The sequence below is a fragment of the Puma concolor genome, chromosome A2, assembly GCF_028749965.1.
Source record: "Puma concolor isolate L17-30 chromosome A2, mPumCon1.1.hap2, whole genome shotgun sequence".
Lineage (NCBI taxonomy): Eukaryota > Metazoa > Chordata > Mammalia > Carnivora > Felidae > Puma > Puma concolor.
Window position 1 is genome coordinate 158,901,731 of NC_141668.1, and position 20,601 is coordinate 158,922,331.

At 61.2% G+C, this 20,601-nt stretch overlaps 2 protein-coding genes across 5 annotated transcripts; one reads left to right on the forward strand and one right to left on the reverse strand.

Annotated features, from left to right (window-relative positions):
• Positions 1–4,036: 4,036 nt before the first annotated feature.
• On the reverse strand, positions 4,037–8,378 carry GTPBP3 (GTP binding protein 3, mitochondrial). Its single transcript, XM_086698691.1, has 9 exons — positions 7,490–8,378; positions 6,815–7,068; positions 6,621–6,707; positions 6,325–6,522; positions 6,079–6,156; positions 5,848–5,991; positions 5,488–5,653; positions 4,982–5,260; positions 4,037–4,780 (listed from the first exon to the last, which is right to left on the reverse strand). Exons 1-9 carry the CDS (start codon positions 7,540–7,542, stop codon positions 4,555–4,557), a joined length of 1,485 nt encoding a protein of 494 aa, XP_086554817.1. The 5' UTR covers positions 7,543–8,378; the 3' UTR covers positions 4,037–4,554.
• Positions 8,379–9,273: 895 nt separating this feature from the next.
• Positions 9,274–19,580, forward strand: ANO8 (anoctamin 8). Of its 4 annotated transcripts, none has more exons than XM_086698687.1 (19): positions 9,275–9,633; positions 10,402–10,512; positions 10,627–10,759; positions 10,940–11,078; positions 11,159–11,255; positions 11,900–12,016; positions 12,120–12,247; positions 12,342–12,503; positions 12,835–12,987; positions 13,118–13,244; positions 13,364–13,419; positions 13,517–13,591; positions 13,795–13,926; positions 14,404–15,213; positions 15,470–15,661; positions 15,799–15,930; positions 16,037–16,147; positions 17,368–18,034; positions 18,891–19,580. In XM_086698687.1, exons 1-19 carry the CDS (start codon positions 9,528–9,530, stop codon positions 19,262–19,264), a joined length of 3,822 nt encoding a protein of 1,273 aa, XP_086554813.1. In that variant the 5' UTR covers positions 9,275–9,527; the 3' UTR covers positions 19,265–19,580. The 4 variants fall into 4 exon arrangements, 3 of the variants coding, with proteins under 3 accessions (XP_086554815.1, XP_086554813.1, XP_086554814.1); XR_015248469.1 differs by having other exon boundaries at positions 9,278–9,633; positions 17,368–18,794; positions 18,891–19,000; XM_086698689.1 differs by lacking the exon at positions 12,342–12,503 and having other exon boundaries at positions 9,274–9,633.
• The last annotated feature ends 1,021 nt before the right edge of the window (positions 19,581–20,601 follow it).

Genomic DNA, 20,601 nt, shown 5'->3' on the forward strand with positions numbered 1-20,601 from the left:
GGCACAGGTCTGACTTTTGGTTGGTCTCTCCCATCCAGAGCATCCCAGGATGTCATCCCTCCAGCTGGCCCCCACTCCCAGCCCTGTTGGTCCAGAGAGACCTTTCCATCATGGGATCTGACCATGTCCCTCTCTGGCTCACACACCCTCCATGGCTCCCCATTACCCTGGGAACAAAGTCCAGCTCCTCATCGGCTCTTATGTCCCTCCCCTCACCCTCACTCCCACCTCCAATGCGGCTCTTGCCTCCAGCTGCCCTGGACCTTTACTTATCTGGCTAAAGAGTATCTCTAAATTTGTGCTGTCAGATTACAATGCCTTTTTCTTGGCAAATTCTTCTTTCTCCAAGGCCCGCCCCCAGAGATCCCTCCTCCAGGCAGCCCTCCTGATTGCCCCAGATATAGCCCTTGCTCCCCCTGGGGGAATCCCCAGCTCCGTCCCTCCCTTTTTATAGACCCAGAACATGTAGCTCTGACTCCCCCGAGTTGGTGGCTCCCCCAGGGGCAGGACAGGGACTGAGTACCTATCAGGGAGCATTTGGCAGACGCCCTCCCTGACTCTGTGGCCCAGCCACCGGGAGAGGTTCTGACTCTTTAGGGATTTCCTGTGACCTCTATAAATAACCCCCATGGCTGCTTCCCACAAACCGCCTCACCCTTCTTGGAAAAAAAAAGACTGTAGCCAAGGACCTCAGTCCAGCTGTGTGCCAGGGCCCCGGGGGAGGTGGGTGGGGCCCAGGCATCCTGCCCCAAGAGTGTCTCTCTCCCCACCCAGACCCCGCTCACGCCTCCTGGGAGCCCTCCAGCCCTCCCCATGTGGAGGACATCGGGACCCCCACTCCCACCAGACCTACGGTATTGCTTCTCATCTCTGGGTTTTTCGTATTTCCAAAAAACAGGCATAATAGCGACATTCACGGACACCTAAACCTCACGGAGTGACCCTTTCCCTCCGGGAGCCTCCCATGCTGGGGCAGCCCCAGATGGCCAAACAAGCAAACAAATCAGTAGTGACATATTGCAGTGAAGTCCGTGAAGACACGGGGTCAGGGGGCCCCCGTCGGTTGAGTGGCGGGAGAATTCTCTTCATACCCTGTGTTGGCCCTGGATACCTCCCAGGCTCTGCTCACATGCCCCCTGAAACCTGAGAGCTTGTACCTTCAATCATTGGAGGCAGGACCCTTTCTCTGATTCTGGAAAAGATCCTGACCCTATTTAAGATTCAGTTTCTGCCAGTGGCAGGGGAAGTTAACCATTTACCTGCTGCCACAGGGGTGTGGAAGCCTGGATCCCAGAGTCCTTAGAGGGCAGGAGCTTTGATAGGAGTTGCCGGGACGGCCTTTTGTTGGAGCAAGGCGCCCCCTGCTGGTCCATCACCAACATATCAGGCCGCTGGGCATCCCCGAATCAAAGGCCTCAAGGCCAATTCAAAGGGACACATGCGGGGCGCCTGGGTGGCTCAGTCGGTTGAGCTTCCGACTTTGGCTCAGGTCAAGGTCTCAAGGGCTGTGAGTTCGAGCCCCACGTCTGGCTCTGTGCTGACAGCTCAGAGCCTGGAAAACAACAACAAAGGGACACCTGCGCCCCTATGTTTATAGCAGCATTATCTACAGCAGCCAAATCATGGAAGCAGCCCAAGTGTCCATCCATAGATGAATGGATAAAAAGAGAAGTGGTATTTATACGTATATGATGGAATATCATTCGGCCACAAAAAACATTTGCGACAACACGGATGGAGTTGGATGGAGTTAGAGATTACAATGCTAAGTGAAACAACTCAGAGGAAGACAAATACCATATGATCTCACTCGCGTGTGGAATCTAAGAAACAAAACACACGGGCAGAGGAAAAACAAGAGACAAAGTAAGAGACAGACTCTTAACTGGAGAGAACAAACTGATGGCTACCAGAGGGGAAGTGGGGGAGGGGAGGGGAGGGGAGGGAAGGGTAAACGAGGGGATGGGGATTCAAGAGTACATTGACCGCGGTGAGCACTGAGTGATGTATAGAATTGTCAGATCACTATGTTGCACACCTAATATATTATATATATATAATATATATATAATATATATAATATATATTATATATTATTATAACTAATATAACGCCGTGTGTTAACTGTACTGGAATTAAAATGAAAAAACTTGATTCAAGGGGCACGTGGGTGGCTCAGTTGGTTGAGCATCTGACTTCGGCTCAGGTCATGATCTCATGGCTCGTGAGTTCAAGCCCCGCGTCAGTGCAGAGTCTGCTTCGGATCCTCTGCGCCACCCCCCCCCCCCCCCACTTTCTGCCCCTCCTCTGCTTGCACTCTCCCAAATATTAATAAATTAAAAAAAAAAAAGACTCCAAGGCCTCATTATCAGTCAGATCCTCCCTCTCCTCCTCCGCCCATCTCCCTCCTCCTTCCCCCTCACACACTGCTTCTGCCATACCGGCCACCTGACTGCGGCTTGAATGCACCATGGCGCTCCTACCTCAGGACCTTTGCACATGCTGTGCCCCCTTTCACCAATCTCCTCCATCTGGCTTCCGTCTCACCATTCAGCTGTCAGTACAAACGTCACCTCTTCAAGTCCCTGACCTGGCAGGACTCGTGATCACAAGTTCACACAGCGGCCATCAGCCATCACTGTTAAGGAACGATGGCTCTAACGAGGGCAGGGGCAATGCCTGCAACAATTGTTCCCCTCTGTGTTCCCAGCGTCCTGCACTCAGCCTGTTGCACAGAAGGCCCGCAGGGCACTCAGATAGGGAGTCCACCAGCTGGGTGCAAATATCAAAGCTGGGGACCTCCAGCAACTAGCTACTCTTCTCTGAGACTCAGTTTCCTCGTCCGTAAAACTATAACAAAACACTCACCACCTTGTGCTGTTAGGAAAACCCAATGAAATGATGTGCACGATTCTAGCACATAGCAGGGGCTTGATAAGTCACTGAGGGAATGAAGCTTTTGGAAGGAACAGGGACCCGGGACCTTGCAAGTCTCTTAAAATGTAAGACGAGGGGCACCTGGGTGGCTCAGTCTGTTAAGCATTGACTCTTGATTGTGGCTCAGCTCATGATCTCACGGTTGTGAGATTAAGCCCACATCAGGTTCTGCGCTGAGAGTGAAGCCTGCTTGGGATTCTTTCTCCCTCTCTCTCTGTGCCTCCTCCACTTGTACTCTCTCTCTCTCTCTCTAAACAAACAAACATACATACATACATACATTTAAAATATAAGAGGCTAAGGGGCGCCTGGCTGGCTCGGTCGGTCGGTCGAGTGTCTGGCTCTTGGTTTTGGCTCAGGTCATGATCTCCTGGTTGGTTCATAAGTTCGAGCCCTGTGTTGGGCTCTGCGCTGACAGCGTGGAGCCTGCTTGGGATTCTCTGTCTCCCTTTTTCTCTCTGCCCTTCCCCTGCTCATCCATGTGCACTCGCTCACTCTCTCTCCAAAATATTTTTTTTTAAAGCGTCTTTATTTTTATTTTTATTTTTTTAATTTTTTTTTTCAACGTTTATTTATTTTTGGGACAGAGAGAGACAGAGCATGAACGGGGGAGGGGCAGAGAGAGAGGGAGACACAGAATCGGAAACAGGCTCCAGGCTCTGAGCCATCAGCCCAGAGCCCGACGCGGGGCTCGAACTCACGGACCGCGAGATCGTGACCTGGCTGAAGTCGGACGCTTAACCGACTGTGCCACCCAGGCGCCCCTTAAAGCGTCTTTATTTTTTTATTTTTTTAAAATTTTTTTTTTTCAACATTTATTTATTTTTGGGACAGAGAGAGACAGAGCATGAACGGGGGAGGGGCAGAGAGAGAGGGAGACACAGAATCGGAAACAGGCTCCAGGCTCTGAGCCATCAGCCCAGAGCCCGACGCGGGGCTCGAACTCCCAGACTGCGAGATCGTGACCTGGCTGAAGTCGGACGCTTAACCGACTGCGCCACCCAGGCGCCCCTTAAAGCGTCTTTAAAATATAAGAGTCTAAGCTTTAAGGTTAATACTAAATAAGGAAATGACAACTTCCAAAACAATAAACACATACTGTCTGTACAAAATACAAAACGCATATTTTATGGGTGTATCCACAAGTATGCAAAAGAGCAGAGAAATTTTGGGAGGACACAAGTTAAGCTGTAACCCCAAGGGATGTGGGGGGACGGAGTCTTCCGTGTTTAAGCATTTCTGGATCACCTGAATTTTTTATATTCCTTTGGTATTTGCAAAATAAATTAAAAACCACAAAGCAAAGAACTCTGAGGCCCTCCCACCTCCATCCCAACCTTCCACCCCTGCTCCTCCAGCATCAGGCACCCAAAGCGGTTCCACTCCAGAGCGGCTTGAACCCCTGGCATGTCCCTGCAAGGGAATCTGGCTGGCCGTAGCTTGGTCACCGCCAGCCACAGCGAGCTCACCACCTCTGAAGGCAGCGGCTTTGCTTCATTGTTCTGGAGTCAGGTTCTTCCCCCAGGGATGGAGATTCTCACTTGGCCTAAGCTATTCCCACATGCTTCAAGGCTTCTGGGCATCCACTCCGCCTGGCTGAGAGCTCCAGGGGTCCCCTCACTTGCCCACGCAGAAGTCCCGGAAGATGATATCCAGGATCTCCTCAGTGCCCCCTCCGCCGGTGATGCGGGCCAGGTGCCCCCGGGCGAGTCGCAGAGCCTCAGCAGCCAGGGCCAGGTCCTTAGTCTGCGTGTAGTGGCCAAGAGCGTCCAGGCAGCCCTGTAGGTGATGCTGGTGCCTTGCACGCGTCAGGAGCGGTGGGCCTGTGGACGGGTCCCCACACCTGGAGGGGACAAAGGATGTGATCTCTCAACTTTCACAACTACCATTGGCAGGGGGAGGATCGTTTGCATTTTATAGATACAGAAAATGGGCCTGGGCCTGGCGGGGTGGGCAGGTACACGTCCAAAGCCAGAAGCTCAGTTGTGACTTGAACTTGGGTTGAAGGAGGGTGTGGAAAATGGGGGAGGGGATGGGCGCTCACACTTCAGCCAGCTCCTTCCTCAGCGCCTCCAGGAGGCCATCCAGCCCCTCTCCGGTCAAGCAGGACAGCAGCAGGTGCGGGCGCAGGTTGGGACTGGGGTCGGGGCCGCCTGGAGGCAGTAAGTCCGATTTGTTCAGCACCAGCAGGAGGCGCTGGCCGTTCCCACTGGGGCTCCCAGCTCCGGCGGGGGCGACAACGGTGTCCAGGAAGTTGCAGCTGGACGGAGAGGCCAGGTCAGAAGCATCCAGCACGGCTAGAATGAGGTCAGCCTGCTCAAGCCTGGGGGAACAGCGAGAACCAACTGAGCAGTGACCCCAGAGTTGACTAATTAAGGGCACGGGGGAGGGTGGGGCACGGGCAGAGGCTGAATTTAAATCGCTGTCCTCCCCACGTCAGAGTCCCCACGGAGCTGAGCAGCCTCTCCGGATTCGGGAGGGATATAAAATAAATGCAGCCAGGAGAACCGGGAGTGCCTGCTTCCCCACCCCACCACCCTACCCGCCTACCTCTCCCGGGCGCGCCGCACGCCCTCCTGCTCCACGGGCCCAGCGCCCTCCCGCAACCCCGCCGTGTCGCTCAGCAGCGCCGGGAACCCGGCCAGGTCCACGGGGGTCTCCAGCACGTCGCGGGTGGTCCCCGGTTCCGGAGACACTATGGACACAGGTTTCCGGCCTGGGATGGCGTGGAGGGTAGGGGTAATCACCAAGGAGGCGGGACGGAGGCGATGGAGCCCCTCCCTCGGGCTCCACCTCCTGGCGAGGCGGACTTTTCATCCTCCCGGCTCCTCCCCCAACACCTGAACAGCTCAGTTCCCCAGCTCCCGGCCCCGCCCCCAACACTAGGCCCCGCCCCCGCCCGCCACGCACTGAGTAGGTTCACCAGGCTGCTCTTGCCAGCGTTGGGGGGTCCTGCGACCACTACGTGCGCCCCTGAGCGAAGCCTCTGCCCGCGCCTGGCATCTCGAAGGTGTGCGCCCAGTGCCAGCTGCAGCTCCCGCACTTCGCTGTTAGCTGTGGATGGAAGAAAGCAGAGGGGAGGGAGTGAGGGGGCCTCCGGGGGCTGAGATACCAGATGTCCCCATCCCTTGGAGGACCCACCTTGCTCCAGGACGCCCTCCTCCAGGTTGTCATCCTCACCAAAGTCGATATAGGCCTCCACATGAGCCAGAGCCTGGGGTGGGGGGAGAGGGGGCAGTGGTGTGGCCACCCAGGAACCCACCCACCAGTGTGCCCAGGTCCAGCCTGACCTAAGGGACCGGATCGGAGACTCCTGCAATGAGGAAGCTCTCACGCACAGGTTGGGCAGGTCGGGCCGGAAATGGACGAATAGGGGGCTTGCCTTAGTGAGGGTCCTGGCCCAGCCGTGACAGAGGTGGCCCAGTTCTCCGTCCAGCTGTCTCAGCGCCTGCCGCCGCTGCGCCTCGGTTTCCGCATGAATTAGATCCGCCAGCCCCTCCACCTCGGTCAGGCTCAGCTTCCCGTGGGCGAATGCCCGTCTGGTGAACTCACCGGCCTCCGCTGGCCGCAGCCCTGGCACGCTACCTGCGGGAAGGTCCTGGGTCCTGAGCTTCCCGGCCCCCACCCTGGGTCCTGAGCTTCACTGGCAGAGCCGGACCTCGAACCCAAGGCTGCAAACTCACCCAGGGCCTGCAGGACGCCACTCACCACCGCCGGGCCTCCATGCACGTGGAACTCGGCGCAGTCCTCACCCGTGAAACTTTGGGGACCTAGTGCGGCGAGATGGGAGTCGAGGAGAGTACGGCTAGGCAAACGCCTGGAGGGGGGAAACTGGGTCACGAGAGCTACAGCAGGTTCGGGATCTGGAGCCCCTCACCTGGGAACCAGAGCACCAGCGCGCGATCCAACGGCTCCCCGGAACCGGGGTGGCTGAGCAGGCGCAGGCAGGCGCTGCGAGCCGGGGGCAAGTCCCGGGGCGCCGTGAGGCTCCGGAGGGCGTGGCCGCTGGCGGGGCCGCTGGTTCGGATCACCGCGATGCCGCAGCGGCCGTGGCCGGAACTCAGCGCGAAGATAGTGGCCCCGGAACCGGGGACCGGGACGCCGCTGCCCTGGCGCGTGCACGGTCTGGGACTGGAGAGGAGGAGAATCAGTGCATCTGGGAGGCTCTTGTGGCAGAGTGGCAGGTGGATAGAGGGCTCGACGGTCGGGAGATGCCCCAGGTGGAGGGTCTGCGGCTGGAGGATGGGCAGATTGGAGCGTCTGAGGCCAGACCCGATTGAGGTCTCTGAGAGCAATAATTGACTCAGATGTGGGCTCTGCGGCAGGGGGATGGATATATATTGTGAAGCTGAGGGGGCTGATATCAAAGTGTGACTCTGAGGCCAATGCGCGACCCAGATGTGGGCTCTGCGGCAGGGGGATGAACGGATTGGAGCTTGGAAAAATGCGAAAGGTGGTTCGCCGCAGGGAACTGGGCCCTCAGATCCCAGGGAGAGGGTTTGAGCCCAAGCAGCACCCCACGCTGTCACACCCCTTTCCCTTATCGCCCCACCTGCGAGGCCCACGTGCGGCCCGGGCTACCAGGGTCCACAACCCCCGCCACATGGATTCACAACCGGCGATCCGCCTACCCTCTCAGCCTGGGTGACTTCTAGTCCTGACAGGAGGCCCCGCCCACTCCGCGGCGTGACTGGTAAAATGCTCAACGATTCCCGATCATCATTGGGCCCCTTAGAAGACGTACTGCCCACTCGCTGAAGATCTTCGTTTCTATTGGCTGGTGACAGGGCAAGAGGCGGGGAGGGCCTGCACGCGGGGGTGCCGCGAAATGGCGTTCCCCCGGCAACCTTAGACCGAATTTTTAGGATCCTAGAACAGTGAGAATCCGAGACACCGGAAATGAAGGGTGGGAGGAAGAACCACGCATGGCCCAGGGCCGTGGGAATTACACCGAGACGAGGGTTCGAGTCCCGTATTTTCCATCGGGCCACTCTAAAGCTTTAGGCGACGCAAGAGATCTCAGGGGCGCAGACGGAAGGGGTCCGGGGAACTCACGCCCTGGCCCTGGTAAAGTCTAGTCCAAATCTCTGGGAAGATTCCTACATGTGTTCTCAGAACTCTCCAAGTTTCTCGCCCCTCCCCCAGCTTTCGCTCCCGCCGTTCCCTCCTCTTCGGATACCCTTCTTCATTTGACAAACTCCTCCTCAGACCCTAGCTCCAAGGTCCCCTCCGACCGGACGCCTTTCTGGAATCCCCAGCACAGCTCTCTCTGCCCTCTGGGCTTTTCCGGCCCAGGCCTGCTCCTGCAGAGCTGAGAATCCGGTCTCCGGTGTGTCCCTGGCTCCCCGAAAGCCAGAAAGGGGAATCTCAGGGATTACTTTCAGGTTAACCCAGGACAGCGCAGGACCGCGGAATAAAGCGCTGATGGAGGAATTCCAGGCACTGGCTGGGCGGGGTCTCCGCGGGCGCTTTCGCACGGCCAATTCTCTGGTTCTTGGACGGAGCGGGCGGGCGGCGCTCTCACAATTTTGGGAAGAAACTGTCGGACCGGCTAAACCCTGCCTCGACCCACTCAACTTTTTCCTTTGTAAACGAGGGACGAATGCGGACACTCGCCGTCTCCGCCTTGTTCCATCTGTCACAAGTATACATCAAGCGCCACCTGTGCGCCAAGAACCAGAAAGGGTCCCTGCCCTCCCTGGGCTCTCCGTCTAACAGAAGAGGCTACACAGAATGGTCAGCGGTCTGGATGCCAGACAAATTACAGGACGCCCAGTTAAATGTAAATTTTAGATAAACAACCAATAAAGTTTTGGTGTAACAATGGCCCATGTAATATTTGGGACATACTAAAAATGTATTTATTCGTTTGTCAGAAGTTCATTCACATTTAACTGGAAAGACTGTACTTTTGTTTGCTAAACTTGGCAACTCTATCGGGTCCTCTCTGAGGGAGGTGACGTCGTCAGGGGTCCAGGGGTTAACTGGACGGAGAGGGCGCGACGAGTGCCCCATGTAAGTGAACGGTTCAAGCTAAGACTCAGAGGCAGAACCTGCTGTAACTACGTACTCGTCTTCTGTGGCGAAGTTATTGCTACCTGGAATCTCCCCCGACCCGGCCCGCCCCCTCCCACGTCCAGCCGTAGTCAAATCACGCCCAACTCAGATTCCAAACCCCGCACTTGCAGATGGGGAAACTAAGGCTCGGAGGCGGAGAATCCAGGTCCGGGGCGGGCGGGGACGAGACCCAGAAGATGACGCGGGCAGGGACAAGGAAGAGAATGCACCATTGGTGCGGGCGGAGACGAGCACCAGAGAGCGAAGTGGGCGGGCGAGAACAAAATCCAGAAAACAACACGGGCGGAGTCGAGAACCCAAGAGCGACGTGCGCGGGGACGAGAAGGAGAATCGAGGTTCCGCGCGGGCGGAGACGAGAAGCAGCGCTCGGGCACGCGGGGACGGCGGCCGGCGCGGGCGGGCGCGGCCTTTGTCTCCACCTCCAGCGCGCTCCGCGGCTGCACCGGCCCGATGAGCCCGCGGCCCCCTGGCGCTCGGGCCGCCCGCAGCCCCTGACCTGACCTGCCCTCGCCATGGCCGAAGCCACCTCCAACGCCGGGGGCACGTCCCTGGAGGGCGAGCGTGGCAAGAGGCCCCCGCCTGAGGGCGAGCCTGCAGCCCCGGCGTCCGGAGTTCTGGGTATGTGTGCGGCGGCTGGATCTGACAGGGTTGCAGGTGCCTGGGGCGCGCACGGCGGTTGGACCGGGAGGGGATTGGGGTCAGCTCTCCCAGGCCTGGAGTCCAGTCGAGGGGCCGGTTCTCCGGGCACTGCGGCTGCGGTGGGGCTAGAGCGGCTGGGAAGATGCAGGGGGCGGGGGTCCCAGAGCAGAGACGCGGACACGCCCCTCTGAGAGCCCCGGCCTGGGGCCGAGCCCGGTCACCCCTTGAGCTACCGGATCGCAGCCCGGCAAGAGTGCGCTCGAAAGAGCCACTCCGCAGAGGATACAAAATCATACGGTCCTGGGTTCGAATCCCAGCTCGCCTTTGTGACCTTGGGTGCGTGACTTAAACGCCCCGGTCCTCAGTTTCCTCACCTGTGAAATGGGGATAAGAACCGCGCCCAGCTCTGAGGACGCGCTGACATGATGTGGTGTAGCGCTCAGGGCTGCTAGTGAGCGCCCCATCGATCGTGGTTTTGGAGGCGGAGCTGGGCCTCAAGAATGAGTAAGATTTGTAAGGGAGGACCTGGGGGAAGGGCATTTCTGGAGGAGGGCCTGGCTGGTGCAAGGACACGGAGGGAAGGAAATAAGCCGAGGCCAGAGCTTGCAGGCCACTGAATGCCAGGCTGAGTGCTGAGGAGCCCTGGAGAGTGTATGAGCAAGGGCCAGGGCTGGAGGGACTGAACCAGAGGCTGGGGTCGTGGTCTGGGAGTGGCCTGACCTGGGCCCTGCCCCACCTGCCCCCTAGACAAGCTTTTTGGGAAGCGGCTCCTGCAGGCTGGTCGCTACCTGGTGTCCCACAAGGCGTGGATGAAGACGGTGCCCACGGAGAACTGCGATGTGCTGATGACCTTTCCAGGTACTTGTGCCCACTGCCCTGGGCTCCCCTGAGCCGGGCCACCCTGAGTAGGAGTGTGTAAGAAGCCTCAGACCCCTTGGGACAAGAGCCATCAGTCCCTGTGCCCCTTGGCAGACACGACTGATGACCACACGCTGCTATGGCTGCTGAACCACATCCGCGTGGGCATCCCCGAGCTCATCGTACAAGTCCGCCACCACCGCCACACGCGTGCCTATGCCTTCTTCGTCACCGCCACGTATGAGAGGCGAGTCTCTGTCCCTAGCCTCTCGCTGACCCGGCTCCCCAGCTCCCCACCCTTCCAAGCACTAACTGTGAGGTCTAGCGCCCTGCATTTGTCCCAGCTGGCTGCCAGGTATACCAACCCTAGCTCCAGGAAGGTGAGCCAGGGCCTCTCCATGATGCCACCTCCCTGTCTCCCTGGCAGCCTGCTTCGAGGAGCCGACGAGCTGGGTCTGCGCAAAGCAGTGAAGGCCGAGTTTGGCGGGGGCACCCGCGGCTTCTCCTGCGAGGAGGACTTCATCTACGAGAATGTGGAGAGTGAGCTGCGCTTCTTCACCTCCCAGGTGCGGCCAGCTCTGGCTCCCAGTGTGCATCCCTAGCCCTTGGGCTGCTGCTCCCTGTGCTCAAACCCTGTCCCCTGCAGGAACGCCAGAGCATCATCCGCTTCTGGCTGCAGAACCTGCGAGCCAAGCAGGGCGAGGCACTACACAACGTGCGCTTCCTGGAGGACCAGCCAATCAGTGAGTGGGCGGGACCAACCTCCAATCACACGTGGGGAGTTGGGTGGGGCTGTTAGAGGACAGCCTATCAACGTAAGAGGGCGGGGCCTAGAGCCAACTGATCAAAGGCTAGTGAAGAGTTGGGTGGGGCCTGGAAGCATCAATCAATGAGATGAAGGGGTGTGGCCTTAACTAAGAGGTGGGGCTTACTCCCTGGGAGGCTGGTCCCTGAGAAACCTTTTTCTGGGTCTAGCATAAGGTAGGGGCAGGACCATGGACAGCACTCCATGCACTGGGTGGAGCGGCCCTGGGCCTCAGTTTCCTCTCCAAGAGACCAGCTACCCCAAGTTCACCTCCTGACGCCAACTTTGCACCGATCCTCAGACGTTCGGAGCAGTGACCTGAGGCCAAATGGCTTTATTTAAAAACAGGGTTCTACACTGGCCCCACCCTACCAGGTTTCCTGCATCCTCTCCTGCCTGCCTCTGCACCTCCAAATTCTGAAGGAGAACTAGATAATCTGTCTACTCAGAACTTCTCTCCCGGGAAGGGCCCCTGCAGACTTAAAAACAGGGAAAAGCTGGGACATGGGTTTTGGCCAAGGGGGCTGGCCAGGTCAGGCAGAGGCAGAAGGGCGGGGCTCACGCATTCTTGTCCCCCAACAGTCCCTGAGCTGGCAGCCCGCGGGATCATCCAGCAGGTGTTCCCGGTCCATGAGCAGCGCATCCTGAACCGCCTCATGAAGTCGTGGGTGCAAGCTGTGTGTGAAAACCAGCCTCTAGGTGTGGCCCCAGGCTGGGGGGGTGTGTGTGTGCGGGAGTCTCCGGAGCAGGCAGGGCTGACCAGAACACCCCCCACCCCACCCCCGCTGTGTGCCCCTGGCAGATGACATCTGTGACTACTTCGGAGTAAAGATTGCCATGTACTTTGCCTGGCTGGGTTTCTACACATCAGCGATGGTATACCCAGCCGTCTTTGGCTCTGTCCTGTACACGTTTACAGAGGCTGATCAGGTGCTGGGAGTGGGCTGGGCAGGGGCTGGGGTACCTGAGACACCCTCCTTCCTGGGCCAACCTGGCCAACAGCTCAGCCCTCCGCCATCCCCAGACAAGCCGGGATGTATCGTGTGTGGTTTTTGCCCTCTTCAACGTGGTCTGGTCAACCCTGTTCTTGGAGGAGTGGAAACGGAGGGGGGCGGAGCTGGCCTACAAATGGGGGACGCTGGACTCACCTGGGGAAGCAGTGGAGGAGCCACGGCCCCAGTTCAGGGTCAGTCGTGGGTGTCTGGGTCCAAGGACTCCCAAGAATGAGAGGTGGAGGTGGGGGGCCACTGCAGGGACAAAGACAAGATGTGAAATGGGGCTACGGCATCAGAAAGGGTGTGCCACGTCGGGGGGATCTGCATGCTCGGAAGGGGAGGGGTGGGAAAATGCATTTAAGGGCCTGGGAAAGGTGTGCTGGGTCTGGGGGAGGGGGGGGGAGCGTCACCACAGAGGTAAAGGCATGGTGGATGGAAATGGAGTTCAGAGCACTGGGAAGGGTGTGTGGGGCAGGGTGCACCTCTGGCCTCACGCTGAGCCCCACCCCCACCCTCTGCCAGGGTATCCGGCGCATCAGCCCTGTGACGCGGGCTGAGGAGTTCTACTACCCACCCTGGAAGCGGCTGCTTTTCCAGCTGCTCGTGAGTCTCCCCTTGTGCCTCACCTGCCTGGCCTGTGTGTTCCTGCTCATGCTCGGCTGCTTCCAGCTGCAGGTGACCTCTGGCCTCCCCCCCCCCCACCCCAGCCCCGGCCTTGGCCCTGACCAGACAGCCACCTGCCCGGGTCCACCCCCCAAGCCGAGCCCAGACGCCGGGGTGACCTGTACAACCTCCGCCCCTGCAGGAGCTGGTGCTGAGCGTGAAAGGACTGCCTCGTCTTGCCCGCTTCCTGCCCAAGGTCGTGCTGGCCCTGCTGGTCAGCGTGAGCGCAGAGGGCTACAAGAAGCTCGCCATCTGGCTCAACGACATGGGTACGCCCTGCAAGGGGAGGTCCCGCTGCCCTGGGGAGGAAAGTCCTCACTGGCCTTCAGGCTCCCCGCTGCTCTCAGGGGGCCTGGGCCACCTCCTCACTCACCCCCTCGGCCCCCAGAGAATTACCGGCTGGAGAGCGCCTATGAGAAGCACCTCATCATCAAAGTCGTCCTGGTGAGTGGCGGCCAGCAGGCGGGCAGTGGGGGTGGCCTACATGGGGCACGGGGGGGGCTCCTGGGGTCAAATTTGCTTACCTGTCTGCTTCCCACAGTTCCAGTTTGTCAACTCATACCTGAGCCTCTTCTACATTGGCTTCTACCTCAAGGACATGGAGCGCTTGAAAGAGGTGAGACCCCAGCCCACGGCAGTGCCCCCCACAATGGCGGCCAGTGGAGGGCCGGACTTGGCCAAGGGGTCCACGGGCTTTCCAGCCCCTCCCCCCCCTCCTCCATCCTTCTCTCTCTGTCCGTCCGTCCGTCCGTGTGTCCTCTCTCTGCCTGTCACCCACCCCCCATCTGTCCGTCCACCTGTCCGTCGGTCCCTCCACAGCTCCTGCTCGTCCTGTCCCTGTCCCAGAGCCTCGAGCGGCAGCTTCGGGCGGTGCTGGTCCCGCTCGCGGCCCTGCGGTTCCGCCTGCTCCTCCTCTCCCTCCGGGGCCTCCTGCTCGTGGCCCGGGCCAAAGTATGGGCAGGTGGCGAGCCCACAGGGTCTCGCCGGGGTGGGCAGTGTGGCTATGCTTGGGGCCTCACGCTGAGCCAAGGGTGCATGTTCCCAGGGGCTGGGGCTCTGCTGATGGGGTGCAGATGGCAGGGGCCTCTTGAGGCCCTGGGCACCAGCTGAGCTCCTGGGCAGTGCTGCAAGCAGGGGACCTTGAGCCACGGCAGGATGAGACATGCATTACAACCCCAGGAGGTTGGCTAGGAGCACTGGCCTGCCAGGCTATGTATGGTCTTTGGCAGATGAGTGGTGGTAGAGGCTGAGTGCTGGGGTCTCCATGTCCCGGGACATCCAGAGGGGTGGCTTTAGCAATTGGGTTCAGGGCATGTGTCTGGAAGCTTGCTCCTGGAAGGCGGGTGCCCAGTCCCAGCAGCCTGTCCCGGTGCCCGGGGCCTCGCCCGCCCCCCACGTGGCCTCTCTCCACCCCCTTCCTGCCCCCAGATGCTGGCCACTCTGCTGATCACCCGCCAGTTCCTCCAGAACGTGCGTGAGGTCCTGCAGCCGCACCTGTACCGGCGGCTGGGCCGTGGCGAGCTTGGCCTGCAGGCTGCCTGGGAGCTGGCCCGTGCCCTGCTTGGCCTGCTGAGCCTCCAGCGCCCTGCACCCCGCCGCCTTGAACCCCAGGCCGAAGAGGGTGGCGGAGGCGGCAGCGGGGGCCGCAGGTGTCTCAGCGGGGGCTGTGGGGCACCTGAGGAGGAGGAGGAGGCTACCGTGGAGCGGCGGCCTGCAGGGGAAGGTGGGGAGATGGGGGATGGGCCCCGGGGAGGCAAGGAGGAAGAAGAGGAGGAGGAGGAGGATGAGGAGGAGGAGGAGGAGGAGGAAGATGAGGAGGAGGAGGGTGAGGAGAGCGGCCTCCTGGACTGTGGGCTCCGGCTGAAGAAGGTCAGCTTTGCTGAACGAGGGGCTGGGCGGCGGCGACCTGGCCCAGAGGCCCTCCTGGAGGAGGGGAGCCCCACTATGGTGGAGAAGGGGCTGGAGCCGGGAGTATTCACACTGGCTGAAGAAGACGATGAGGCCGAAGGGGCTCCCGGCAGTCCCGAGCGGGAGCCTCCGGCCGTCCTGCTCCGCCGGGCTGGGGGCGAGGGCCGTGACCAGGGGCCAGACGGGGGCCCAGACCCGGAGCCAGGTTCGGGCGACTCAGCCCGGAGGCAGCGGCGACAGAATCGGTCATCCTGGATTGACCCACCCGAGGAGGAGCACTCACCCCAGCTTACCCAGGCTGAGCTTGAGAGCTGTATGAAGAAGTACGAGGTGAGGAGGGGTCTGAGGGCCCAGGTGAGGCCCTCCGAGGGGCAGGGCCTGGGGTCTGAGGGGGGAGGTGGGAAGGGTGCGATAAAATGGGGCCTTGGATGTGGTCAGGAACTTCCTGGAGGGGGAGCTCTGGGTCCATTCAGGATCATCGGAGGAAGGCAAGGCTTGAGAGAGAGGAAGGTAGTCTAAGGGAGGAGGCATTCTGGTCTGAGGGAGGGCCGAAGGCCACACCCAGGCACCGCCCCGCCCCCTGCAGGACACGTTCCAGGACTACCAGGAGATGTTCGTGCAGTTCGGCTATGTGGTACTCTTCTCGTCTGCCTTCCCCCTGGCCGCTCTGTGCGCCCTGGTCAACAACCTCATCGAGATCCGAAGCGACGCCCTCAAGCTGTGCACGGGGCTGCAGCGGCCCTTCGGGCAACGGGTTGAGAGCATCGGCCAGTGGCAGGTGTGGGGGCGGCCAAGGACTCCGAGCCGAGGCCCCGAGGGAGTCCGGGTGCGCTGGGGAGGGGCAGGAGGCCCCGGGAAAGGGCGGCTGGACCCCACCGGAGCCCCCCCACCCCCACCCCGCGTGTTCCCCTTTAGAAGGTGATGGAGGCCATGGGTGTCCTGGCAATCGTGGTCAACTGCTACCTGATCGGCCAGTGCGGGCAGCTGCAGCGCCTCTTCCCCTGGCTCAGCCCCGAAGCGGCCATCGTGTCTGTGGTGGTGCTCGAGGTGGGGCTGGTGGCGGGGAGTGGGGCGGGGCGGGGGGAGGAGCTGGGGGGGGGGGGGCGCGCAGGGCGTCCGGAGCCTGCAGCCTCGTCCTCGTCTGTTGTCTCAGCACTTCGCTCTGCTCCTCAAGTACCTCATCCACGTGGCCATCCCCGACATCCCAGGCTGGGTGGCCGAGGAGATGGCCAAGCTTGAGTACCAGCGCCGGGAGGCCTTCAAGGTACGCTTTGGGGGTGGGGGGGACGTGGGTGCGGCGCTGGGCTTGGTCTATTCCTTCACTCGGTGGGGCTTCTCCACCTCGCCCGGCTGGCTGGCGGCCGGGTTCTTAGCAGGAGGGAAGATGTGCGGAGCCCAGTGTAATAATTAGCGCTCCGCACCGGCCGGTCCCCTCCCGGAATCCCGGTGGCGTCCAGCAGCAGGCTGGCACTTGTGAACATTTAGTCATCGGCCAGCTCACCGGCGGTGTCCCGTTTGGGGCCAGGGACACAGCTGATGCTTCCTAGAAGCCCGGCTTCTGCCACATTCCTCAGAAAGCTGCAGAGTGGGCCAAGGAGCTCACCAGCGCCGGGCGGCGCTCTCCACAATGACCGAGATGGCCTCTGTCTGCGCTGCCTGGGTGGCCCCTGGCTCCGGGCGGCCGACGAGTACTTGAAATGGGGCCGGTACAGCTGAGAGGCGGAATTTGCATCGCACTTTATTTTGTTTTGCCATTTTATTCGAAACTACTGAAACCGACGTTGACAAAGCCACGTGGGGCTACAGGCTCCTGGACTGGCCGGCGTGGAGTCTGGCCTGTGCCACTCATGACTCTATCGCTGGTTCTCCGGAAGGCAGGGGACAGTCAAGAACCAATATGTGTTTACCCCCTTTCTCAATTCTTTTTTTTTTTTTTTTTTTAATGTTTGTTTCTTTATTTCGAGACAGAGAGAGAGAAGAGGATAGAGAGCAAGTGGGGGAGGGGCAATGAGAGGGAGACAGGGAATCCCAAACAGGCTCCGTGCTGTCAGTGCGCCGGATGCGGGGCTCAGACCCACGAACCGCGAGGTTATGACCGGAGCTGAAACCAAGAGTTGGATGCTTAACCAACTGAGCCCCCCCAGTCGGTTCTCCTGTCAATTCTCAGAAATTCTCTTCTCGATTCTCAGAAAGCACTGGCATGAATCCGGGAATGCAGTTGGTGCCTAATAAGGGGTTAGATCTCTCCCTACTACCTCAGAGAGCCACAGGGTGGGCTCGGGGATGCAAATGGTACCCGAAAAGTGTTTAGATCTCTCGCCGCTTCCACAGAAAGCCCCAGTGTGGGTCCAGGAATGCAGCTGGTGCCCAGTAAGTGTTTGGATCTCTCTCGGCTTCTGCAGGGTGCACCAGCATGGGCCTGGAGGCGGGGGGCTCACACACCTTTTCTGCCCAGTCCCTTTAATGGCTCTCTTCTGCCCACAGAGACATGAACGCCAGGCCCAGCACCGCTTTCAGCAGCAGCAGCGGCGGCGGCGGGAGGAGGAGGAGCGCCAGCGCCACGCGGAGCACCACGCCCGGCGAGAGCGCGATGCCAGCGGCCGGGAGGAGGCTCGGGCCGAAGGCTCAGGGCTGGACCCTGCTGCCCCTGAGAAGGCCTCTGCCAAGGCCAAGGGCAGTGGGGCAGGCGGCCACGGGCAAGAGCGGCCCAAGCGCCCGGGGTCCTTGCTGGCACCCAACAACGTCATGAAGCTGAAACAGATCATCCCGCTGCAGGGCAAGTTCCTGTCGTCTGGGGCCGCATCCTCACTGGCCAGCGCGGGGGCTGGCCCTGCCACCCGGCCACCCCCTGCCCAGTCACCCACGGGTAGCGACACCCGCCTGCCAGCCTTCCTCAGCTTCAAGTTCCTCAAGTCGCCTGAGACACGGCGGGACCCAGAGCGTAGCCACTCACCGCCCAAGGCCTTCCACGCTGGCAAGCTCTTTCCTTTCGGTGGGGCCCGGGCTGACGCCGGGTCCAACGGGGCAGGTGGGCAGGCCCGGCTGGATGGGACCCCCAGCGGCGGAGGAGGCCGAGCCCAGCGGAGTGGGCCGGTGGACGAGGCTGCGGCTGAGGAGCCGGACGCCCCCCGGCCTGAAGAGGAAGGCTCAGGTCACAAGCTTTAACTCGGGGGTGGGGACTCTGGGCTGGGCTTTGCGGGGAGGGCTGGGGTGGCCAGGCCTGGGGAGAGGGGCTGAAGGGGACAGAGGAGGCCCGGTCTCTGTACCGGTTGGGAACCTGGGTACGCGGTACGTGGAGCCTCTCAGTCAAAGCCTGCTCAGTATGTCCGGGACCCTTGACAGCCAAAGCCCCCTGTCCTGGCGGCCCTCCCAGGGCACCCTGCCCTCCATGCTCTGGTGCCAGGAGAGATGCAGGAGGCTTCTTCCCCACCTGGCCCAGCCTCTCCTGCCCCTATGAGACCCCACACCCAGCTCATTCTGGGGGGACTGGACCCCCCCCCAGGCCTCTATGCAAGTCCCTAACCTGCAGCCCTGCTGTTCAGGGAGGCCTTCCTTGGAGGTGGGGGCCAGGGCTGCCTACCCAGGGAGCTCGGCGTGCTCGGCCACAGGCTGCACCCGGATTCGCGCTGAGCAGAGGTGCAAGCCTCGTGCCCACCCCCCCCCCCCCCCCACCAGCCCACCTTGCTAGCCCCAACCCCAGCCCAACCCAGCTCCAGGCTCCAGCAGCTCATCCCCCAGGGAGCCCAAGAGGTGGCAGCTGCAACACCAGGGACGCAGGTCAGAAATCAGAGGGACTTCCTCAGACTGTCCCCTCCCCCCCGTGACGGGGAGGGGCCCAGTGCCCAGAGGCAGGGGATGCACCGGAAGACGCCCACCCCTTGTCACTGATCAGAAGCAATAAGGCCCTCGAGGTGCCTGGAAGCCCGGGAGGGAGCGCGGGCGGGGTCCGAGCGGGGTCCGGCGGCGGGGGCGGCACCCCCCCGGAACGGCCCCTCTCGCCTCCGCAGGGACAGCGCTGGCCCCCGTGGGCGCCCCTGCCCTCCGCACCCGCCGCAGCCGGAGCCCCGCGCCGCCGCCGCCGCCGCCAACGCCGCTGCCCCGGCCCCCGACGCCGCCCGCAGGCTGCTGGCAGTGGGACGGGCCGTGGGGCTGCGGGGGCGAGGGCGCCGCCCCCCGCCAGGCCCCCGCCCCCGCCGCCGCCGAGTGCCCGCCCTGCGCCCTCGCCGGGCCCCCGCCCGCCCCGCAGCCCCTGCCGGGGGACGCCAGCTTCTACAGCCTCCCGCCCCCGCCGCTGCCGCCCACCTCCGAGCCCCCGGAGCCCCCGGCGCCCTCGCCCAGCCCCAGCCCCCAGGCCGTGTGCTGGCCCAGCGGCTGGCATTAGCTCCACCCGCCCGCCCTGCCTTCCTGTTCTCATATGCAATATCAGTCGTGGACCGGGGCGGCGGCCGCCACCCAGAAAACGCGCTTCGGCTCGACGGCCCCCAGTATTGGCTGCCCCATCCTGGGGCAGGGCCGGGGGCCGGGCCCACCCCTCCCCCCCCATCTGCCGTTTTCCTTTCGACCGGGATGGGGGAAAGGAAACCCCCCAAAACCAACAGAAAACACACAGAATAGGCGATTATTTATTTGTTTTTAATTTATTTTGTCATATTTTTGTAAAACGGCAGAAATGCAATAAAAAGTATATTTCAACAGTGCCCGAGGACAGAGCAGTGGAAGGGAGGGGGTCAGGGGGCCCAGTGACTTGTAGTTGGCGCCGGCTTTTTGGGGACCTAGCAGGCCTAGGGTGGGTGCCCCTCCCATCCTGTGACCCTTGGGGGCCTCCTCCTAAGAACTGGGTCTTGAGGCCACAGATGGAAAACTCCAGACTGCGCCAACTCTGAGACGGCCCAGATTTGGGGGCCGAGTCCAGGCCTGGGGCCCCTGGGAGGAGCTGCAGAGCCTGAGGCCCTGGCTTCAGCTTCCTAGACAAAGGAAGACATCTCGAAAGTGTTGAAAGGACTCAGCAGTTTGGGTGCCAGGCCCAGGTCCTGAGTTGGCCTCGGCCCTGCAGGGTGAGAGGTGACACGGTCCTCTAGGCCGCACTTTCTGGGATAACTGCCTCCCGGGCTGCCATCTGAGGAGCCAGAGCAGTGAAAGGAACTTGGGGTATGAAAATTGGAAGGCACCTGGCACCCGAGTCTCGATGTTGAGGGGATGGCACTTTTGGGGATGTCATTGGGGAGTGGCCAGGATGCCCCACTGTGGGATTGCTGTCAGACCCAAGCTGCTGGGACTCTTTGTTGCGTGGTCAGGGATGGGACGCGGCCCCTCCCCCTCAAGCATGTCCACATCCAAAGGCTCAGAGCTTGATGGGCCCTGCCCCGTGGCTGAAGGAGACCAGGGGGAGCCAGTGTGAGTCAGGGGCACTTGGAGGGCTGTGAAAGAGAAACCGGGGTTCACTGGAGGCAGGAGAGCAGCCTGTGCAAAGGCACAGAGGTGAGGGAAGGCAGAGTTTGGTGTCTGAAGGAGCAGAGGAATAAGGGGCGGTCCCAGAGGCAGGAGAGCTGGGCAGAGGCTGGCTGAGGGAAACCTGCACCAGGGAGACCACAGGGAGGCCTAGGTGGGCCATGGCCACGGGACCCCTGCCCAAGCCGTGGCTGACACTGACAGGAGATTAACCTAGTCCCTCACAGGGGAACCGAGGCCACAGAGACGAGGGCAGGGGTGCCACCGGCT